Source organism: Tenrec ecaudatus, chromosome 16 (assembly GCF_050624435.1).
Source record: "Tenrec ecaudatus isolate mTenEca1 chromosome 16, mTenEca1.hap1, whole genome shotgun sequence".
In the NCBI taxonomy this organism is placed as follows: Eukaryota; Metazoa; Chordata; class Mammalia; order Afrosoricida; family Tenrecidae; genus Tenrec; species Tenrec ecaudatus.
Genome location: NC_134545.1, coordinates 29,423,250 through 29,443,127, shown reverse-complemented (window position 1 = coordinate 29,443,127; position 19,878 = coordinate 29,423,250). Strand labels below are relative to the sequence as shown.

Genomic DNA, 19,878 nt, shown 5'->3' with positions numbered 1-19,878 from the left:
CTGGGATGTTTTCTCAATATTCAATTGCTGTTGTATATAAACCTCTTTCCTAAACATATGAGTGCCTATGAAATTGTTTCTCTAGTCAACCCAGAGTAACACAGTAGTGCATTTGAACTGTGCTGTTGGTGAAGAATATTGAAAACACAGTAACTGTCAGAACAAACGATCTGTCTTCGAAGGGCAGCGAGGGTGCTCCTTAGAAGCAAGGAATGACAAGACATACTTTGGACATGTTCTCAGGAGAGGCCAGTCTCTGGAGAAGGACATCATTCCTGGTAATGTAGAGGGGCAGCAAACAAAAGAGAAAGGCCCTTGACCAGATGGATCGACACGGTGGCTGCAACCATGAACTCACACATGAGAACAATTGTGAGGATGGCCGGCAGTGTTTTATTCCGCTGTCCATCAGTTCGCTATGAGTCGGAACCAACTTGATGGCACCCACCTGCAATAGTCTTGGGAGAGCCAGGCTCTGGAGAAGGACATGCTACTTGGTCAATAGAGGCTCACTGAAGACGAGGAAGACCCTAAATGAGATGGATGGACGCAGTGGCTGCAAATTTGGGCTCAAAAATAACAACCATGGTGAGACTGGCACAGGACCGGGCAGCATTTCGTTCTGTTGTACCTCGATGCGGTGGCTATGAGGCAGAATCAGTGGGATGGTACCTAGCCACAACAGGCGATTGACAGTCCCGGAAACCCACAGGGGCCATTTTGCTCTGTCCTACAGTGGTGTTGTCTGTCAGAACCCACCTGCGGGCAGAGAGGGAGTTCTCACCCCATGTTAGCACTTGTCTAATCTCTAGCCTGTGGCCTCTCCTCCTCCTTCTCTCCTCTCTCCCTCAGGAACCTCCCAAAGCGGTTTCTTTTAATGTGAAACCCCTCTCCAGACTTTACTAGAGTGGTCCTGTACAACACTGGTTATTTTGTGTTGGGTTCATTTCATTTGGCATCATGTCCTCCATCAGTGCGATGAGGTGTTTTACAAATCGATCGTTAATCTTCAGTGTTGCATAGGATTCCATTGTGTTTATGCACTAGACTTGGTTTATCCACTTTTCTACTGCCGAGAATTTGAGTAGAGTGTTAGTTTGGGTAGATTAGAGAAACACATTCATAGAGACACTCATATGAGCTCTATACACAAGAGCCATCGAATATTGAGAAAACAACCAGCCCAGTCTAGATCAAGTCCATAGGTCCAATATTACCCCCAGATGTCCAATTCAAGTCCATGAATTCCTCTTTAGACTCACGCAGCCTTGCAGTTATGCCGAATGCAGGAAGATCATAGACCAGTGGGTGGAAAGTCTTGTGGATTCAGTGGCGGTAGAGGATTTCAGTCATGGCAGGGGTCTCCATGTGGCTCCTTCAGCTCCAGGCCTCTAGTTTAGCTCCATGTGTCTTGGCACCTGGGATGTCTCGCAGAGAGTGAGCATGTATCCTGTCTCCAGAGAGCCATTTATCTCCTTAGCGCCTCCAAATTAGGTCATCGAGCTTCGACCTGATTGACAGGCTAAACTTCACCCTTTTACTCTTAAGTCTCAAATTGACAACAAATTACGTAAATACCACAAGTAGTTTCTGTCCTTTTGATTTTGTCAACTGTGATGGGTGTGGGTATGCATTTATATCTATTCATGGCCCAGTTCTCATTTCTCTTGGACCCCTAGTGGCGTCGGGGTTATGTATTGGACTGCTCACTTTACGGTCAGCAGTTCACGACCTCCTGGGAGAAAGATGAGCCTTCCTATTCCCTTAAAGAGTTACCGTCTCAGCATCTTACAGGGTTGCGATGAGTCGGCATTGACACAGCGGCAATGAGTTTGGTTTTGGTCTAAGCTAACAAGTAGAGGGATGGAAGGTAACGTCTTAGGAACTCAGGGATGACTCCGAGCATCTCCGTGAACTCTTCCAGGTGTGCTGTACAGGCAGTCTTTCTTTCTTTTTAACTCCTTGTTCTGAAATGGTCACAGAAGCAGCAAAGAGGGCCGGTCAAGCCTCACGAACTCACCTCCCCCTTGCCAACAATCATGGTGTTTCGTGGAGCTGTGGTCCAGCATTAGAATCTGAAGAGCAGGGCGCTGGACCCTAGTTACCTGTTAACTTGGCCATCACTGTTCACCTGGCACAGGCCACTAGTCCCTCTCTCCCCCTTCACCTCCCTGCTTCTCTCAGGCTTCATCCCACCTCTCCCCCTTTCTGGTCTTCTCCTCCACCTCTGCCACTGGCTGAATGCACAGCTGCTAACTGAAAGGTCGGCAGTTCGAGTTCACCCAGAGGCCCTTTGAAGAAAGGCATGCCAACCTCCTCCTGCAAAATCAGCCATCCCCAGCCCTGCGGGGCACGGTCTCTTTTTCAGGCACACTTGGGGTTGCCTGGAGTTGGAGGTGATTGGGCGACAACTGATTTGGGCTGTTGACAGCTGGCTCCAGTGGGTCCTGAGACCCCTGCTTCTACTTTTAGCATGTGGTAGAAGTCTGGGCAAGTGCCCTGAGACTGCTGGCCAGGAGGCGTCCCGCCCAGGGCATCCTGTGGGCCGAGAAGACATTAAGGGATTGGGTCTTGGGCAGGTGTGGGGTTTGCATCAGTACTGCAGAGCCAGTTATCGCTCAGGTTCAAGGCTTAGGGCACTTGCTCCCCTTGCTAGGCCTGCCGTCTCCCTCTGTTCACAGCTTCTGGCCCCTGCATTGAGCCAAGAATGAAGTGAGGGACCCCTGGGGCTTCTACTCTGGAGATGTCACTGTTCTGTCCTTGGTCACAACACCCCAAGCTCATCTGTTGTGTCTGCCTTTCCCCTGCCTGCCCCAGCTGGCTGCTGGCTCCCGGCCCGCCAGCTGGTGCGGCTGGCCTATTCTGGGCCCCATGCAAGGATTTATCCTGTGTTCTCTGAGCATATTGAATTCATTCATTAAGTTGGAATGGCTGTTCTGTGATGCAAACAATTGTGTGTGTGTGTGTGTGTGTGTGTGTGTTTTAATATGTAGTCTCGAGGAGGCCAGTTCTGGAAAGGAAGCTGTGGGTCCTGGAATGGGGTGGTAGGGCTGGAACACTGATTTCAAGGAGGGGACATTGACTCACAGCCCCTGGTGGCACAGTGAGTTAAGCACTAGGTGGCTAACTGCCAGGTCAATGGTTCAAGCCTGCCAGCTGTGTCTCCAGAGAAAGATGAGGCTGTGCGGCCCTGCAAAGATGGACAGCCTCTGAAACCCCAAGGAGCCAGTTCTATTTTGTCCTATAGGGTCCTGAGGAGTCTTCACGGCAGTAAATTTGGCCCCTGTGTGGCCCTGAACCAGTGTTGGGGGATTGAGATTTAGAGCTCAGATTAGGGGACCTCCCCGCACAACACTGAGGAAACCTGCCATTCTCTCCCCCTCCATTTCCCATAACTAGTCCATACCAGCAGCGAATACTCACCCAGGGCTTCCCAGGTGCGTTGTGTCCATTTAAAGATGAGAAAACTGAGGCTCAGCAGGGGAAGTGGACCAGAGGCGTTCTGCAGTCCCCATTAGCTTTGGTCTGGAGAAGCACCATTTATCTGAAATGGCTCAGTGGAAACGACAAGAGGACAGCGTCCTGGGCCCGCCCTCCTTCAGATCAGAAGCACCAGAGCCACGGTGGTGAGGATGATGGTGGCATAGCACTGCCACTTGCTCACTGTTTCTTAAGCATCTGTGCTCCACCAGGGTGATTGATGTACCAGGGAGCCGTGGTGGCAAAGTGGGTTGCATGTTGGGCTGCTAACTTCACTGTCAGCAATTTGAAACCACCAGCCACTCAGAGGGAGAAAGAAGCTTTCTATTCGTGTAAATAGTTAGTCTCAGAAACCCACAGGGGCAGTTCTGCCTTGCCCTAGGGTCGCTATGAGTCAGAATGGATTCCATGGCAGAGGGTGGGCAGAGGGGGAGGGAGGTTATGCCCAGTTTATAGGTGACTAACTGGAAACCTGGAGAAGAAAAGTAAGGTTCCTAAAGCCATCGGGCCCCCAATTTCTTCACAAGGTGTTGTCCCTAAATGGAATTAAGCATAGTTCATTTGTCACCGGTGGCTGCATTGACAGGGTGATGTGCTTAGCACAGGACCGGGCATGTGGAACGGCCTGTGGAAAAGCCACCCACTGCTGGGCTTCCCTGGAGTCACAGCAGTTTCCATGAAAGTGTTCCTGGTTGAGTGACCGCAGCCTGGGCTGCCTTCCAAAAATCAAACCCACTGCCTTTGAGTGGATTCCAATTCGCAGCTGTAAATCAGATCCCAGTTCTGAGACTGTACATCATTACAGGAGTAGAAAGCCTCACCTTTCTCCTGTGGAGTGGCTGGTGGTTTCGAACTGGTGCAGCCCAAGATGAAACCCACTATGCTACCTGGACGGCCTGCCTTGGCAAGCAGCATCTGAGTGTGCAAGGAGTATTGGGCTGAGGTGCACCAAGTTTGAACTTGGTCTTGGCATTAGCTTGGCTAGCAGTGGGGTCTGGGTAAGTCACTTATAGATCTGGCTGGAGCCCCACTTCTGCACCTGTGCTCCTAGAGTTCAGATGGAAAGCCCCTCCCATAATGACTCCCCAAAGATGGCCTGCTCCTCCACTTGGGATGTACGTTCTCATAGCATCTTCACACCCAGCATCTTACCTCACCTGCAACATAATCCCAGGGGAGAATTGCCACCCATGGAACAGGTACAAAACCAAGGGTCCGAGATCATGCAGCCAGGCTGAAACTGCCGCGGGTTGTGCATTCTGGTTCTTGCTCCAGTCCCACAGTGCCCCAGAGATGCTGCATCCACCTCTCCATCAGATGTGTTTGGGAAACTCCTTCACAGGCTCCTCTGCCATCATAAATTCCCAGCATGCGCCACACACTCAAGGTCCTGCACGAGGGAGGCCCACATGGCCAGTGTAAGCTATTATCGCTCCATCAAGTTGCCCGCTGAAGCCTCTTCCCCTGGAATGCCCATTCGGATTGTCCAGAACAGGGGCGTGTGGACGAGGAGTGGTGTTGGTGTCTTGGCATTGCCAGCATAGAGACTAGAGGTGTGGGCAGGGATTTGTTTTGGATTAAGGATAACTCATACCCAATTTATCTCTGACTCGTTGGCCAGGCCTTACTGGGAGTGTCTGAGGGGATGAGAGTGGGAGGGTGGAACAAGACAGCTAGGGCTTTGGGTTGCATGACTTAGGGGCAGAAGGAACACCCCAGCCTGACCCATAGAGGCAGGAAGGCACTCAGACCTCTGACCACCAAGAATAACCAAGTCACTCATCTCTTAGTACTGATGCTTTGCTGCATGCCCTGGGGCAGAAAGCCACAGGCCTGAGATTGACCCTAGGGTCTCCCTTTGTCATCCACGTGACAGTGGGAATTCCAGATTGCGACAGCCATGCTAAAAACCAAACCAAACTCACTGCCATGCAAAACCAGTGGATGTGGACACAGATCTCTCCTACAGGACAAGGTAGAACTGCACCTGTGGACTTCTGAGACTGTAGCTCTTTATGGGATCACATAAAGCCCTTGGGGAAGCTTGTGAATTTGAACTACTGACCTTGCAGCTAGCAGCCCAATGCATAGCCACTGCCATGCTAAAAGTGAGCATGGCTTGAGCCCTCAGGTTTAGAGTGGCAGTTGACTGGCTCCGCGGTAGGCACTCCATGTTCCATGCAGGGGACGCGGGACTCCCTCGCAGTGAATCCATACTCCCTCGGCGGAGGCTTGCACGTGGCTAAGACGATGAACAGCTTTCAGTGGTGCTTCCCGACTCAGAGGGAGGAGGAAGAAAGGCTGGGTGGCTTCCTTTGGAAAATTAGCCCCATGAAAACGGTGCAGATCAGTGCGATAGTCCAATCCCAGTCCATCATGGGTCAGTGTTTTATGCTGTGGTGCTCAGGGCCGCCGAGAGTTGGGGCCCAACTTGGCGCCAAGGCACCACAGTCCCTCTGAGAGTTGACTCGGCGTGAAGCACTCTGCCCTTTGCCAGGCCACAAGAGTAAACTCTCTACCCATCCCCATCGCCGGAAGAGGAAACAGAGGCTCACATAGGAACCGGCCTTCCTGAAAGGCACCCGGCTTTTAGTGGTGGAGGTAGGATTTAGGCCCAGACAGCGTGTCTCCAGAGCACAGTCTTGCCCCTCCCCCCACATCCCCAAGGCAGCCAGCTTCAGCTGATCAGCTCTCTTCAGCTGAACTCTGAGCTCTTCACGTCCAGCGCCCCCCCCCCCCATCCTACCTGACCTCCGAGTTATTGGCCTGGGTGTGAAGAAATGGGATCCAGCTGCGCCCTCCTTATAAATAAGTCCTGTGATACTGAGCCATTGCGCAGTCACACAGCTTTGTTAAAGGATGGAATGGCTGGGTTATTAATAGATGCAGGAGGCCGCCGTAATTGATAGCCATTGAACTCATGGTAGATGGAGTTGAAGGGCCACATATATGGTCCTTTCTTGTTAAGTTACTTCTTCTTCCTTTTCTCTGTCTCTGGTCCAGGGTTAGAGGTATAAGCCTGAGCCTGTGAATACCTGCTGGCATCTGCTCCCTGCCCTCGCTCTAACCCCCTGCTGGGCTCCCGTGTTCTCCTGCCCCTCCCTCTCAGCTTCTTTGTCTCCTTCACTCAGATCCCATCTCTGCCTCTTCAGCAGCACAGTGACCTTGGGCTAAGTCATCTTTCCAAGGACAGCGGATCAGAGGAGGGCTCTTTCCGCTCCATTGTTGTGGCTGGCCTAGTGTTGATTCTGACTCACAGTGGCCCCTCTGGGACAGAGCACAAGTGCCACCGCGACTTCCAAGGCTGTGGTGTGGTGGGTTGCGTGCCACACTGGTGAATGCTTTGGAATCAACAAAGCACAGACAGGCTTCTTTCTGGTGTCTGCCACGGCATTCAACTGTGTGGATTATAACAAACTATGGAGAACCCTGAGAAGAATGGGAGCTCCAGAACACTCCGTCGGGCTCAGGCAGAACTTGTACGTGGATCAAGAGGCAGTTGTCTAAACAGAACAAGGGGCGACTGCATGGTTAGCGATCAGGAAAGTTGTGTGTCAGGGTTGTTCAATCTGTCTGCTGAGCAAATCATCAGAGAAGCGGCTTATATGAAGATGAGTGTGGCATCAGGATGGGAGGAAGGCTTAGTAACAGGCTTCGATATGCCCTTGACACAACCTTGCTTGCTGAAAGGCAGGAGGGCTTGAAGTACTTGCAGATGAACATCTAGGATTGTAGCCTTGAGTGTGGATTACAACTCAATGTAAGGAAAAGCCAAATCCTCACAACTGGACAATAGGTAACATGGATTCAACAAAGGTGAAAGCTGTCAAGGATTTTGTCTTGCTTGGATCTGCAATCCATGCTCATGGGAACCACAGTGCAGAGATCAAAAGACGTACTGCACTAGGTGAGTCTGCTGCACACGACCTCATTAAAGTGTCGAAGAACAAGGATGTTACTTTGAGGACTGAGATGCACCTGACCCAAACCATGGCATCCTCCCTTACCTCATATGTGTATGAAAGTTCTCAATTTATTGTGAAGACCGATGCATGGGGATTCTGGTGCTGGCCCAGAATATTGAAAGTACGATGGACTGCCCAAACAAACAAACAAATCTGTCTTGGAAGGAGTCTGGCCAGAGAGTTTGTTAGAAGTGCACATGACGAGACTTCATCTCAGGTGTGTGGGACATGCTACCAGGGGACACCAGTTGAGAAGGACTTCCTGCTTGGGACAGTGGAGGGGCAGTGAAAGACAGGAAGAGCTTTGGCGAGAAGGAGTGACAGTGTGAGGCTGGCCCCGGCCCAGGCAGTGTTTCCTTCTGCTGTCCCTGGGGGCTCCATGTGTTGGAATCGACTTGCTGACCCCCGATGACAACAAAAACAGGAGATTTCAGAGTCACTAAGAGATATGTAATTAGCTGACCGCTCATGGACTTATGGCAAGATTGGCCGTTCAAATCTACCCCGAGGTTCTGGGGGCAGGGGGCAGGGAGTGTTGTAGGAAGAGAATACGAAGAAGCTGGGCAATTGAATTCCAAACGATCACAGCCATTGATAACCCCACAGAACTCTCACACACACGGTGACTCCATGGCTGAATCCACCCGGCAGCGTCTGGATTGAGGCGCTCCGCTGCTGTGAGACAGGCCGTGGCATTGAACCCCCTTCTCTACAGGCGAGATGCACGGTCACCTGCTTTTGTACCTAGTGCAGCCTTGGAAACCCTGTGAGGCGGTTCCCCTCTGTCCCCTTGAGTCACTTTGTTCAGAATCATGGTGAGGGCAGCGCAGAGGGTGGGCTGGGTTGCGATGTCTCACCAAGTGACGCTCCTTCATTTCTTCCACCTCAGCTGCGGTCACCTCCACACCCTGGAGCCTTCCTGCCACTTCTTCCATCCGCTGGGCTCTTTTCTCAGCACCAGCCTCGGTGCTGCTTTGGAAGCTCTGTCCTGCTTCTTCCTGTCTCTCTCCAGGCTCCGTCACGCACCACATCCTAGTGTACCCACTTCACATATTACACACCCAGGCGGGGCACCCTGTGACCACTCTCTGAACCTCCCATTGTCTTGCCATCCTGGTTCACTTTCTACACAGTGGGAGAGAAACCCCCTTTATGATTTGATCACCCTAAATGAGGGGCAATGGAAAAGAGGAAGGCTCTCGACCCAATGGGTTGTTGACCCAGTAGCTGTACCAATGGGTGCAGACACAGGAGCAATTGGGAGGATGGTGCAGGATCGGGCAGTGTTTCGGTCTTTTGTGCCAAGGGTCCCTATGGGTCAGAACCGACTTGATGACACCTGACAACAACAAATGAGCCCATTTCTATGTGTGTCTCTCTTCTCCTTAATAGGCCATCAGCTCTCCAGAAGGGCAGATACCAGACCAACCTTACCCTGCCTTCCTTCCCCAGTGCTTGCCATATCCAAGGAGCTGTGTACATCTGGTTTGAATGAAATGGTGGGTGGCTGGGTGGCGGGCAGGTGGCGGGGTCACTAGGTGGATGGCAAGGGTTTGTGTGTGGCTGGTGGAGAGACGGCATGTGGCTGATACATAGTGACCCATAGTGTCGGTTCATCACTGGTACTTTACCTAGGATGTCTCCGCTCCCTTAGTAGAGCACTCCCTGGCTCATTTGGTTTGCTGTGGGAAAGTAAGTACTGCAATTGGCAAGTGCAGGTGGGTAGTATCAACCCATCTCCCGGGTCAACCTGACTGTTCCCGAGGGGTCCATCCCCCAGGGGCCACTCTGTGAATCTGATCTGAGTTGGTGGGAGTGTGATGCGATACTCTAAGTTCCCCTTGGGTGGACCCTCACCACCCGCCCTCTGCTCTGTCCCTTGACTAGTGGGCCGGAAGCAGTTCATGCACTTTGAGTGGGCGAACCGTGCAGCCGAGGTGCTGGGCTGTGAGTATGAGGAGCTGAACCGAGCCACCTTCAAGCACCACCTGCAGCAGATCATCGAGCAAGTGAAGGCCGGGTCCAGCCGCCGGGGCCTGGAGGATGAAGAGACAAGTTCAGGTACTGTACTACCTGCCCTGCTGGCGGGCTGGGGCTCTCTGGGGCAGCTCCAGGGGACCCACCTGCCTTCCACCACTCACCCATTCATCAGTGATTTGGGCATAGTGTTTACACGTGCTGCAATCTGCAAAGTCATTAGTTCAAACCCACCAGCTTGTTCCTTGGGAGAAAGACCAGGCTTTCTATTCTGATAAACAAAGCCTCAGAAAGCCACAGGGGCAGGTCTAGTCTGTCCTAGAGGGTTGTTATGAGTTGGCATGGACTTGATGGCAGTGAGTGTGTTGCCTTCGGCCGACCTGTGGATGGCTTCTGCAGGCGTGAAGCTTATTGACAGCCCTGTCTAGGGCTCGGAAATGAAAGCCCTCCATGTCCTTGTTTCCCTAAGGGTTAACCCTGAGCAGCTGTGCAGGCTGGGTGGGCAGCCCAGAGGTTGGGAGGGTGACAGGATTCTCCGGGGTCTTCCTGATGGTTCACCACACGCAGACCCTCATTACCACACTTCTGCTTGGTGTCGGTTCCTGGCGAGTGGACACTGATAAGCGATTACAGCATGTCCATTGCAGCTGATTCTTGTTGAGCCCCAACCAGTGATGTCATCTTCCTGTTGGGAGAGTAGCTATTGGATGGGGTGGCTGGAGCAGGGTGGAAGAGATGGGTTAGGAGAGAAATGTGGGATCAGATCGCTGAAGAGTTTACAGGTGAGGGGGTTTGTGCTCAGACTGCTGAGAATCTCTGGGGGTGGGGCTTGAGTGGGGGCCATGATGTGATTTGACTTCTGAAGAGGCTCAGTCTGGTGGAAGTTGGGTAAGGAATGGGGGATAGTGGGTAATCTGTGAAAGTCCCATGGGGAGAGGTGAAAGAGGTGGGAAGTAAGATGGGAGGGACGGACACGAGCCGGAGAGAAGATGCAGGCAGAAATAAGCATGGTGTGGCGTAAAGGACAGAAAGGGACCGAGGACAGCTCCTGAGATTGCATTCTGAGCAGCTGGAGGGAGGAGGGTGCTTCTGACTGGTATTGGGGAAGGAGCAGGGGGACTTGGTACTGGACTTGCAAGAGTGAGCTCAGCCGAGTGCTTGGTGTGCACCCTCCTGCTGTCTTGATGTCCCCGCTGTAGGAGATGAGACGCCAAGGGACCCCTTGGAAGATCCAAGGGTCTCTGAGGACTCCCCCCAATAAGGTCTCCCCGAGGCAACAGAGGCTGAGATTCATGAGGAAGACGACTTGGAGCTATGATTGTTACACATGTCTTGGGGTTCTTCTGAATACTTGTAGCCGTCCCTCTTTGCAGTGACTTCCGCTTGATGGCTAATGGCACTTGGATGCCATTGACCTCTTTGTACTTCCATCGTGGTCTGCTAAAAGTGACACACCTCTCATGCCAAGGTCCCAAGGTCGATATTAGAAGACAGGGGATAGCAGGTCAGGATGGGTGCTGGAAGGCTATGGGTTCCTTAGCAACAGACCAGGCACTTGAATCAGTGCTGGCTGTCTTCCTGGTGTGTATGGGTTTGTGTTTAAGCAAAATTGAGGCCACAGTGTCATTCTAGTTCTAAAATATTTTTATGACTCCTAACATGGTAGGCCCTAGAGCCCTGGTGGCATAATGATTATGAGTCAGCCTGCTTACCACAAGGTCAGTGGTTGGAAACCACCAGTGGCTACTCTGGAGAAAGATAAGGCTAGCTATCTTCTTCTGTCAAGAGCTATAGTCTTAGTAACCCACAGGGGCAGTTCTACCCTGTCCTAGATGGTCACTGTGAGCCGGCATCAACTCAATGGTGTTGAGAACATGGTAGACTGACATTTTCCTGCCTCGGCAAATACCCCTTTATACTTGAAGAGTGCATTGAAATGTACCTCAGTACAGATGGATTATGAATTCTCTAAGTGATTTGCTGTCATTGGACATTGTGTTAGTCTGGGTACTTTAGAGAAACAAATCTACAGAAACTCATGTATAAGAGAGAGTTTTGTATAAAGGTTAAGTGCGCATCAAGAAAACATCCCAACTCAGTGCTCCCCAAGCCCACAGTCCAACATTAACCCATATGTCCAACACCAACCCAAGAACTCCTCCGTCTCACAAAACACACACAATGATGCCGACTGCAGGAAGAAAGCCGAATCAGTGAATGTGTAAGCATCTCAGCGCTGGCAGGGGTCTCCATACGGCTGCTCCAGCACCCAGGACTGGATCGGGGTAGGTCTATGTGGCTTCTCTTCAGGGAGGTCTTTTAGGAAGTGAGCCCTTCCAGCTGAAGCAGGGAACTGGCCAAGGCAAGTGCACCCTGGCCCACCCATTACAAAGCAAGAAACCTGAGAACTCGCAAGGCGAGGCTCACTGAGCCACTTATCCTTCCGTCCTTCAATTAGCCCCGCATGTGTGTATCGGCCAGGTTGGCACAGTAAACTAACGCAGACATTGAAACTCTTGCAAAACAATGCTACTGTCAGTCTGAACACTTGGAAACACTTAGACTCCCAGAAATCTCTGCTCCTCCGAGTCCCTCCCCTCACCATGGTAACAGCCTTGCATTGGGACAACAATGTCAAGCACACGCATACTTCGTGGCCTCTCATCGAAAATCAGGAGCTCTGGTACTGCAGGGGACTAAGCATTGAGCTGCTAACCAAACATTTGGCGGTTCAAACCCACCAGCTTCTCGGTGGGAAAAAGACAAATGTGCCTACTCCTATAAATATTGACAACCTCAGAAACCCTGTGTCTTTTTGTTTTTCATGATTGGAGATGAAATTGCCAGATTTTCCTCCCATAAGGAAAGTACCTACTCCCATAAGCAAGTACCTACTATGTACAAGTACCTACTACGTACAAGTACCTACTATGTACTTTCCTCCCATAAGCAAGTACCTACTATGTACCAGGTAATGGGGGATTATATGGCCAACAAACCATCCCCCCACCCCAACTGTTCCATTTAATGAACAAAACAGCCCTTTAAGTGAAGATAAGATGCATGAGAACTGGCATCAAGTGAGGTGCAGGTGGGCATTGCTCTATGTGGGACGATCATTCAGGACAAGCCTCTCTGAGAAGGTGACATTTGGGGTGAGCCCCTGAGGATGCGTGGGAGTGGATGGAGAGGATAGGATGTGAGTGGAGGGCATAATGGAGAGGGAGACAGAACCACGGAGGCAGGGTCATGAGTCCTGTTAAGATATGTGAGTGTTGTGCCAATGTGGGCATATGATTTCTTCACATTTGGTGGGGGGGGGGCGCGGGGGAGCGTGTCTTCTGAAGTTGAGTGACCTTCTGTTGCCTCTTGGTGGTGGTATGGGTCTGCCTCCACCTGACCGCAGGCTGCTGCCCCTGTCCTCCCTTCTTCTAGCTCCAGGGCTCAAGATGACAAGTGTAGAGTGTCTGGAGGGGATGGCCTCAGGCTTGTACCAGGAGCTCTTTGCCGCTGTGGTCTCCCTCATCAACAGGTAAGCGATCAGCCAGAACCAAACACCTCGAGGGCATGAACCACTGGGTCTGGAGGCTCAGGATCATAGTCTTAGGGGACACCCAGGCGAACTGGCAGAATACAGTTTACCAAGACGTTTGACATCCAATCACAGTGAAGAGAGACTGAGGTCTTAAAAGCTCTGGAGTGACCCCTGAAGTCCAACTCTTGGTCTCTTCCTGTTGGGAGGAAAGAAGAGCGGAGAACATCAGAGACACGTGGAAATAATAGTTCATTGAATGAATGGACCATGCAAAAATCAGTCTCCTTTACCCCAAGGCCATAAAAACCCAATGGTGCCCAGCTACTCCTGCTAAACATTCTGGAAGAGTTCACATCCCAAGGTCCTGGAGAAAGTGGGTGGAGAATGTGAAACAGCATTCAAGACCACAAAAAGCCCAGGTTTACTGGTTGGATAGAGATGGTTAGAATAGGCTTTGTCACCCTGCCAGGCTGGAACTGAGCTCAGTTTTGAACTGGTTCAAGGTTCAGTCCCATGATCCGTCTGTAATGAAAACTGTAACACTAGGAGGTATGCACTCCTTAAAAGCATCGGGGATCCAGGGGACAGCGCTGACCCAAGGGCAGAGTTCAAGAGGCAGGAGGGGTCAGGACAGGAGGAGGAAGGGAGACAGGAAATGCAGCACACAAGTGGGAGGAGGGATGTGAGGATGACCATCAATGAGAAGAAATAAAAACAGGTCTCAATGGTCGTAGGGAAAGCTGGTCAGTCCTGCACCCCTGGACCCCACTCACAATAAAGAGTTAAACAACGGAAACAAACACAAAGATAAAGAAGGTTCCGTGTCCAAAGCCCCAAGATGAAGTCTCGCTATCCTCGCTTTGGCTACACATCCCCTGGGACAGATTTGTTGGTTCTTCTGGAAAGTTCATGGCACTGAGTCATCCTTCTTCACCACCACCCTCATTCCTCTAGATCCCACCAACCCACCCAGCGTGCTGCCTCAGTCTCCATATCATCTCTCTGCTTCCTACTAGATCCTTCTCTTCCAACCACCTCTCCATGGGCTCCATCATGGTGGTGGATCCTCCGGGCTTCCAGAACCCCCGGCACCAGGGCAACGACCGGGCTGCCACGTTCGAGGAGCTGTGCCACAACTATGCCCACGAGCGCCTGCAGCTGCTCTTCTATCAGCGGACCTTTGTCTCCCTGCTGGAGCGATGCCGAGAGGTGGGGCCAGGCTGGAGGGGGCTCAGCGTAGGGTGGGAGGCTGGCCCCCTAGTCCCCTTTGGCATCACCCCACTGAGTAGATCTCCATCCTCGGCTGCTCTCCCACCGCAGCCAGACTTCTCTCACTGTCTTGCACACTCTGTGGTCCTCAAACCACAGTGACTTTGGGGGCCTCCATCCTCTGCTCATCCACCTGCCCTGCTTTGGGGTGGCATGTACCCCCAGGCCCACCTCACTCCAGTGGAAGCTGCCCCCAGGCTCAGCCTGCTCTGCAGGCCGAGCTCTGCAGTTCGGTGGATCCGGTGACTTACACTCGCCCTCGGGGCAATGTGGCAACATCCAACCGTGCTGAAGTGCTCCGGTCCCAAGAGCCAGCAATTCCCCTTCCAGACCACACCCTAAAAAATCTCTCTGCATGTGAACTTGGAAGCATACAGGCCAGTCCCTGTTGGCTCTTTGTTCCTCACTTAACAGCTGTTTCGATGGCAATGGAACATTCATCCAGATGCATGACTCAGAAGTGGACGGCTCCATGGCATTGTTCACTGGTTGGGTTATTAATCCCAATGGTCCTATGTATGCAGTCACCCACCCAGGGCAGCAGAACCCTACCCTAGCCATCCCCTTATGCCCACTCCTCATGACGACCCCCTTTTTCCTCCCTACTCCACAGCAGACCAGCATCCCAGTCGCCCCCTCTTACCTCCTCCCAATCACTACCTCCTTCCTCCCTTCCCGACTCCCACCAATTCTAATGGTGACCTATTAGAAATCAGTAGAACCCACCACCACTGCTGTCGACTCAGGACCCTCTAAGACAGAGTTCAGCTGTCTGAAAATGGAATTGAAAGATAACGAACATCTCCATCAACTTCTTACAGTCCCCTTGTACCTCACCCACATCATGTCCACCCCTTGCAATTGGTCCTGCCTGATGCTGTATCCAAGCCAGTGAGTTGGAGCATGTTTTGTGGCGGTCTGTAGGCTTTCACTGTTTATATTTGGAGAAGTAGTTTCTAGGCCTATCTTCCTAGGCTGCCTTAGGCTGGAAGCTCCACAGGATCCTATTCACCCTGGGTGACCTTGGTAGTGCTTGAAAATGCCAGCGGCCATCTAGCTCAGAAGCAACAAAGCCCACATGGAAGAAAAATACCAGCTTGTGTGATCATGAGGTGTCCATGGGATCAGGTATCAGGCATCTAAGACCCAGACTAAAACCATACCCAAGGTGAATGGAGAGAGGGCAGGCATGGAGTGGAGACCCGGTGTCCATCTGTAGGCAATTGGACATCCCCTCACAGAGGGATCACAGGGAAGAGATGAGCCAGTGAGGGTGCAGTACAGCACCGATGAAACACACAACTTTCCTCTAGCTCTTTGGTGCTTCCTTCCCCCCATTCTCATGACCACAATTCTACCTTACAAATCAGATTAGACCAGAACATGCACACTGCTATAGATAAGAGCTCACAACGCAGGAAATCCAGGATAGATAAACTTCTTAGGACCAACAAGGAGAGTAGAGATACCAGGAGGATTAGAGGAGGTGGGGAGAAAGGGGGAATCAATCACAAGGATCAACCTAGAACCTCCTCCCAGTGGGACGAATAACAGAAAAGTGGGTGAGGGGTGACAGAGAATGATGTAAGATATGGAAAAATAATCTATAACTTATCAAATGTTCGTAAGGGAGGGGGAAGAAATGGGGAGCTGATATCAGGGGCTCAAGTGAGAGAGAATGCTTTGAAAATGATGATGGCGGCATATGTGCAAATATGCACATTGGAGGAATATATGGATTGTGATAAGAGCCCCCAATTAAAGTATTAAAAAACCCTAAACAGTATGATTTTCTACCTGAAAAAGAAATAAACAGATTAAAAAGATGTAAAGATCACAATTCATATTGCCTAAGGAAGAAGGAGCTAAAATAACTGTATGCTTAAATAAAGTGTTTTAAAAGGAAATAAAAAAAGAAGAAAATACTAGTGGCCTAGATCATTGAGGATATGGGAGCAGCTATCCCCACTCCCCAACCCATAGTATTTTATTTATTGCTGACTAACTAGAAAGTGCCTGTTAATGTAACAAACAAACAAACACACAACATACCCAACTCCCATGGAGTCAATTCCAATGCGTAACGACCAGATAGGACAGAGTAGAGCTGTTCTGAGGGGTTTCTGTGGCTATCAGTCTTTATGGAAGCAGATTACCCCATATCTCTCCCTCAGAGCATCAGGGGTGGGGTTGAACCCCCTATATTTCAGTTAACAGACCAGGGCAACCAGCGCTCCTGACTTGAAGAAAAGCCAACTGAAACCAAACCCATACAGTCTAGTCAATTCTGACTCACAGTGCCCTGTCTAGGGTTCCAGAGACTGTCCCTTTTTACAGCCTCGTCTTTCTCCTGGGGAGCAGCTAGTGGATTTGAACTGCATACCTCGAGGCAGTTCACCTAGCCCAGAGAACCACCAGCTTTTTCTTCTCTCAGTGTCAAAGACGAAGAAAAAACAATGTTCTTGTAACCCTGACACCCACAGGCACCACCGCTTCCAGTCTGCTGGAATGATTCATTTCCCCCTCTTCATGTGGTTACAAATGATCTATTCTTCCACTTGTTGCTTGGTGCCTTCTAGTCCGTCCTGCTCACAAAGACCGGATGGACCACAGAACCAAACCCTGCCCCGCCTTGGGCCATCCTCACACCTCTTCTTATATGTGAGCCCATGGTGGCAGCCATGGCACCCTCCATCTCCCGGAGGGCCTTCCTCGCTGTCTCTGCCCCTGCACATGACAAGCCTCATGGCCTGCGCCAGGGGCTGGTTTCCTCTGACATCGTGTCCAAAGGGCATGAGGCTATGCCTCGCCATTCGGCCTCGGCGCAGCATTCTGGCTGTAGTTTTTCAGAGACAGATTTGTGTGTTCTTTTGGAAGTCCACGGTACTTTCAACATTCCTCGCCAGAGTCGTCATTCAGGCGCATCTTTTCTTCCTTGGGTTTCTTTATTCGCTGTCCAAATTCCGCGTGCACGTGATGCCACTGAAAATACGCTGGCTTGGGTCAGGCTCACCTGAGTCCTCAATGTCACCTCCTTGCTTGTTAACAATTTAAAGAGGTCTTGGGCAGCCCTTTAACCTGATCTTTCCATCTACGGCCCCATGATCTTGACCGTGATTTTCCTTGCAGCTACGTGAGGTTTCCAAAAGTTCCTGGAAAAGGTCCACGCTATTTTCACTCCATTTCTCCCCCAAGAACTTTGTGAAAGTCCCACACCCCCTGGTAGTATGCAGTCATTCCATTCCCTCACTCAGGACAGCTTCTGATGAGTGACCCTGTGGGCCAATGGCCACGGCCCATTCAATCCACCTTGGGGGACGTCTCCTGGCCTTTCCCAGCTTAAGCTATTGTAAACAAGGCTGTGAAGGACATGGCTAATGGTCTCCAATTTATATTTGCTGCTTTCAACACCTACCATGACTCCTCCCACTGTCACCTGGTTGATTGTGACCTTGTATTGGGTTTCTGTCAATCTTGACCAGAGCAGTTAGTCTCCTCTTCCTCCTCCCAAGTGGCTTGCTGGGCTGAAACCGCCCACTTCAGCACCTAACCCTCCGCAGCACCAGGGCTTCTCCAGCATTTCTGACCTCCTGCGCTCCGACTGAACTGACCGCAGGTCACCCGAGTGACGTTCTCTCTGACCAGGACTGCCAGTGAGCTGGCAAGGTGGGCAGTATCAAAACATTATTGAAACATTGGTCTGCCATCTTCCTTCCCGCTTGAAGGCCACTTCTCTGTCCCTCCCTTCCTGCTTCACTTCCAGGCGTGTTCTCCCTTCAGACCCTTGAAGAAGCTAACGTCTTAACTTTGTGATTTTCCAGGAGGGTGTTCCTGTGCGATTTGACCTTCCAGAACCATCTCCAGGGGCCACGGTGGCAGTTGTAGATCAGAACCCTTCCCAGGTAATGGGGGGTGGGGAGAGAGGTGGGTGTGGTCAGAAAACCCACAGAACTCAGACCTCGTGTGACCTCTTTATCGCCCTCTGGCTGCATGGGGTCTCTTAATTTAGGAGTTTATAGCACCCAAGGTGATCCAGGAGCATTCTGCTTTGATTAGTCTGGGTATGAGGCTGGGGCACCAGGGGATGACAGTTGTCACTTTGGGTCTAGCCTTGTATTGTCGATCAGATGCCTGTGGTCTGCAATGAAGGGGAGGGAGTTCAGCATGGATGCAGCCTCTGTCACCTGGCACATCAGACATCAAAGACACTGCACTTGGCAGCAATGGGACCCTTAGTGACAGGAGAGCAGAGGGTGATGGTGGAGCCAGAATCCTGATCTAGAGGGAGGAGATGGGCTGTAGATCGGGGCATGCCTCACGCTCCTTATCTTAAGCATTGCCCTTGGCTTCCCTTTGGGTATTTTTTTTGGTGTTTTTTTTTTTTTTTTTTTGGCATTCACATCTGGAGGTGAAAGTTCTTGGGCTGAGAATCCTGACCAGGCTGGATCCAAGCTTGTGACCTAGGCACTTGATATACCCTCGGTTTCCTGTTTACAAAGAGGCCATGAGATCTTCCCTGGGGCGGTTGGGGAAGTCCAGGCTCTAGCATGTAACGCGTCCAACATTGTGGCCGGTACATGGTAGGCGCCCTTTCTCTTCTTCAGGCTTCCCTGCTCGCTGGTCAGGGGTGGTTTGCCAGCCTGCCTTTGGCCCAGGGTGGGCTGAACAAACTGCCTCAAGGCCTGTGGGAAGCCTGTTGCCAGTGTGCCTACTTCCTCCTGGCCTCTCTTTGGGTGGTCTTCCTCCCAGAACAGAGGCAATGTCCCTCAGGCTACTGGAGCATGGCTGGGAATGTTACCTCATGATAAACAGCCCGCTGTCTAATTTCAAGCCCAACACGGAAGGCCAAGAGACAAGTTCAGGATTCCTGGGGCTCATCCTCGGCTCAATGTAACTCCAGGCAGACCCCATCTCCTCTCAAGGTCTCTAAGGTAGCATGCCCACTCATCCTGGTCTTATCCCTGAGAAGCACAGGTCTAGAAAACTCACCGCCCACCCCAACCCCCAAGTCCTAGACAAACTGGGAACGCTGATCACCTACCACAGCACGTCTCTTCCGCCACCACTTAATGCTACTTGTGATTTTTTCTAGCTGCCAGCCAACCCTCACCCCTGAGGTCTCACGCACACCCTGACAATCTCCTGCCTTCTACCCTTTCTCATTGAGGAGGAGGTGGTTGCTAAGTGCCACGGATTTCGGCTCAGAGTCATTCCCCTGTGACAGAGTAGAGCCATCCTGTGGGGTCTACTAGGCTTTTAACTGCACTGGGGCCGGTTGGGGGCGGGCGGTGGGGGAATCGCCAGGCCTTTCTTCCGCAGATCTGATGGGTGGGCTCGAACTGCCAACCCCAGTTAGCTGCTGAGTGCGTCACTGTTGCACCACCAGGGCTCCTTTTGAGGATTCCCTGCAGCTCATGGCTACATGAGATTTTCACAGCCAAGGCTCTGGCCCGAGCTCACCCCTCTCTCCCTTGAAGTGCTCTTTGGGTGCTCAAAGTATTTCAAGGTTTTAGTTCAAGGAAAGATAAAAGCCCCGTGAGAAGAGTGATGGGGAGCTGGGTGAGCCTTGCCCCTCTCACGGAGCCCCTGTGTGCCTCCACAAATGTGTGATGGACAGAGCACTTCCGCTTTGCCTGGTCACCCCCGGCCCAC

General features: G+C 51.5%; 1 protein-coding gene across 1 annotated transcript in view; it reads left to right on the top strand.

Moving 5' to 3' along the window:
* LOC142428565 (unconventional myosin-XVIIIb-like) overlaps window positions 1-19,878 on the top strand; it is a 181,796-nt gene that overhangs the window by 34,693 nt on the left and 127,225 nt on the right. Inside the window, exons 7-10 of the mRNA XM_075533417.1 lie at window positions 9,333-9,506; window positions 12,864-12,954; window positions 13,974-14,166; window positions 18,048-18,128. Coding sequence (XP_075389532.1) covers window positions 9,333-9,506; window positions 12,864-12,954; window positions 13,974-14,166; window positions 18,048-18,128 — 539 coding nt within the window. The remainder of the gene's footprint in view (window positions 1-9,332; window positions 9,507-12,863; window positions 12,955-13,973; window positions 14,167-18,047; window positions 18,129-19,878) is intronic.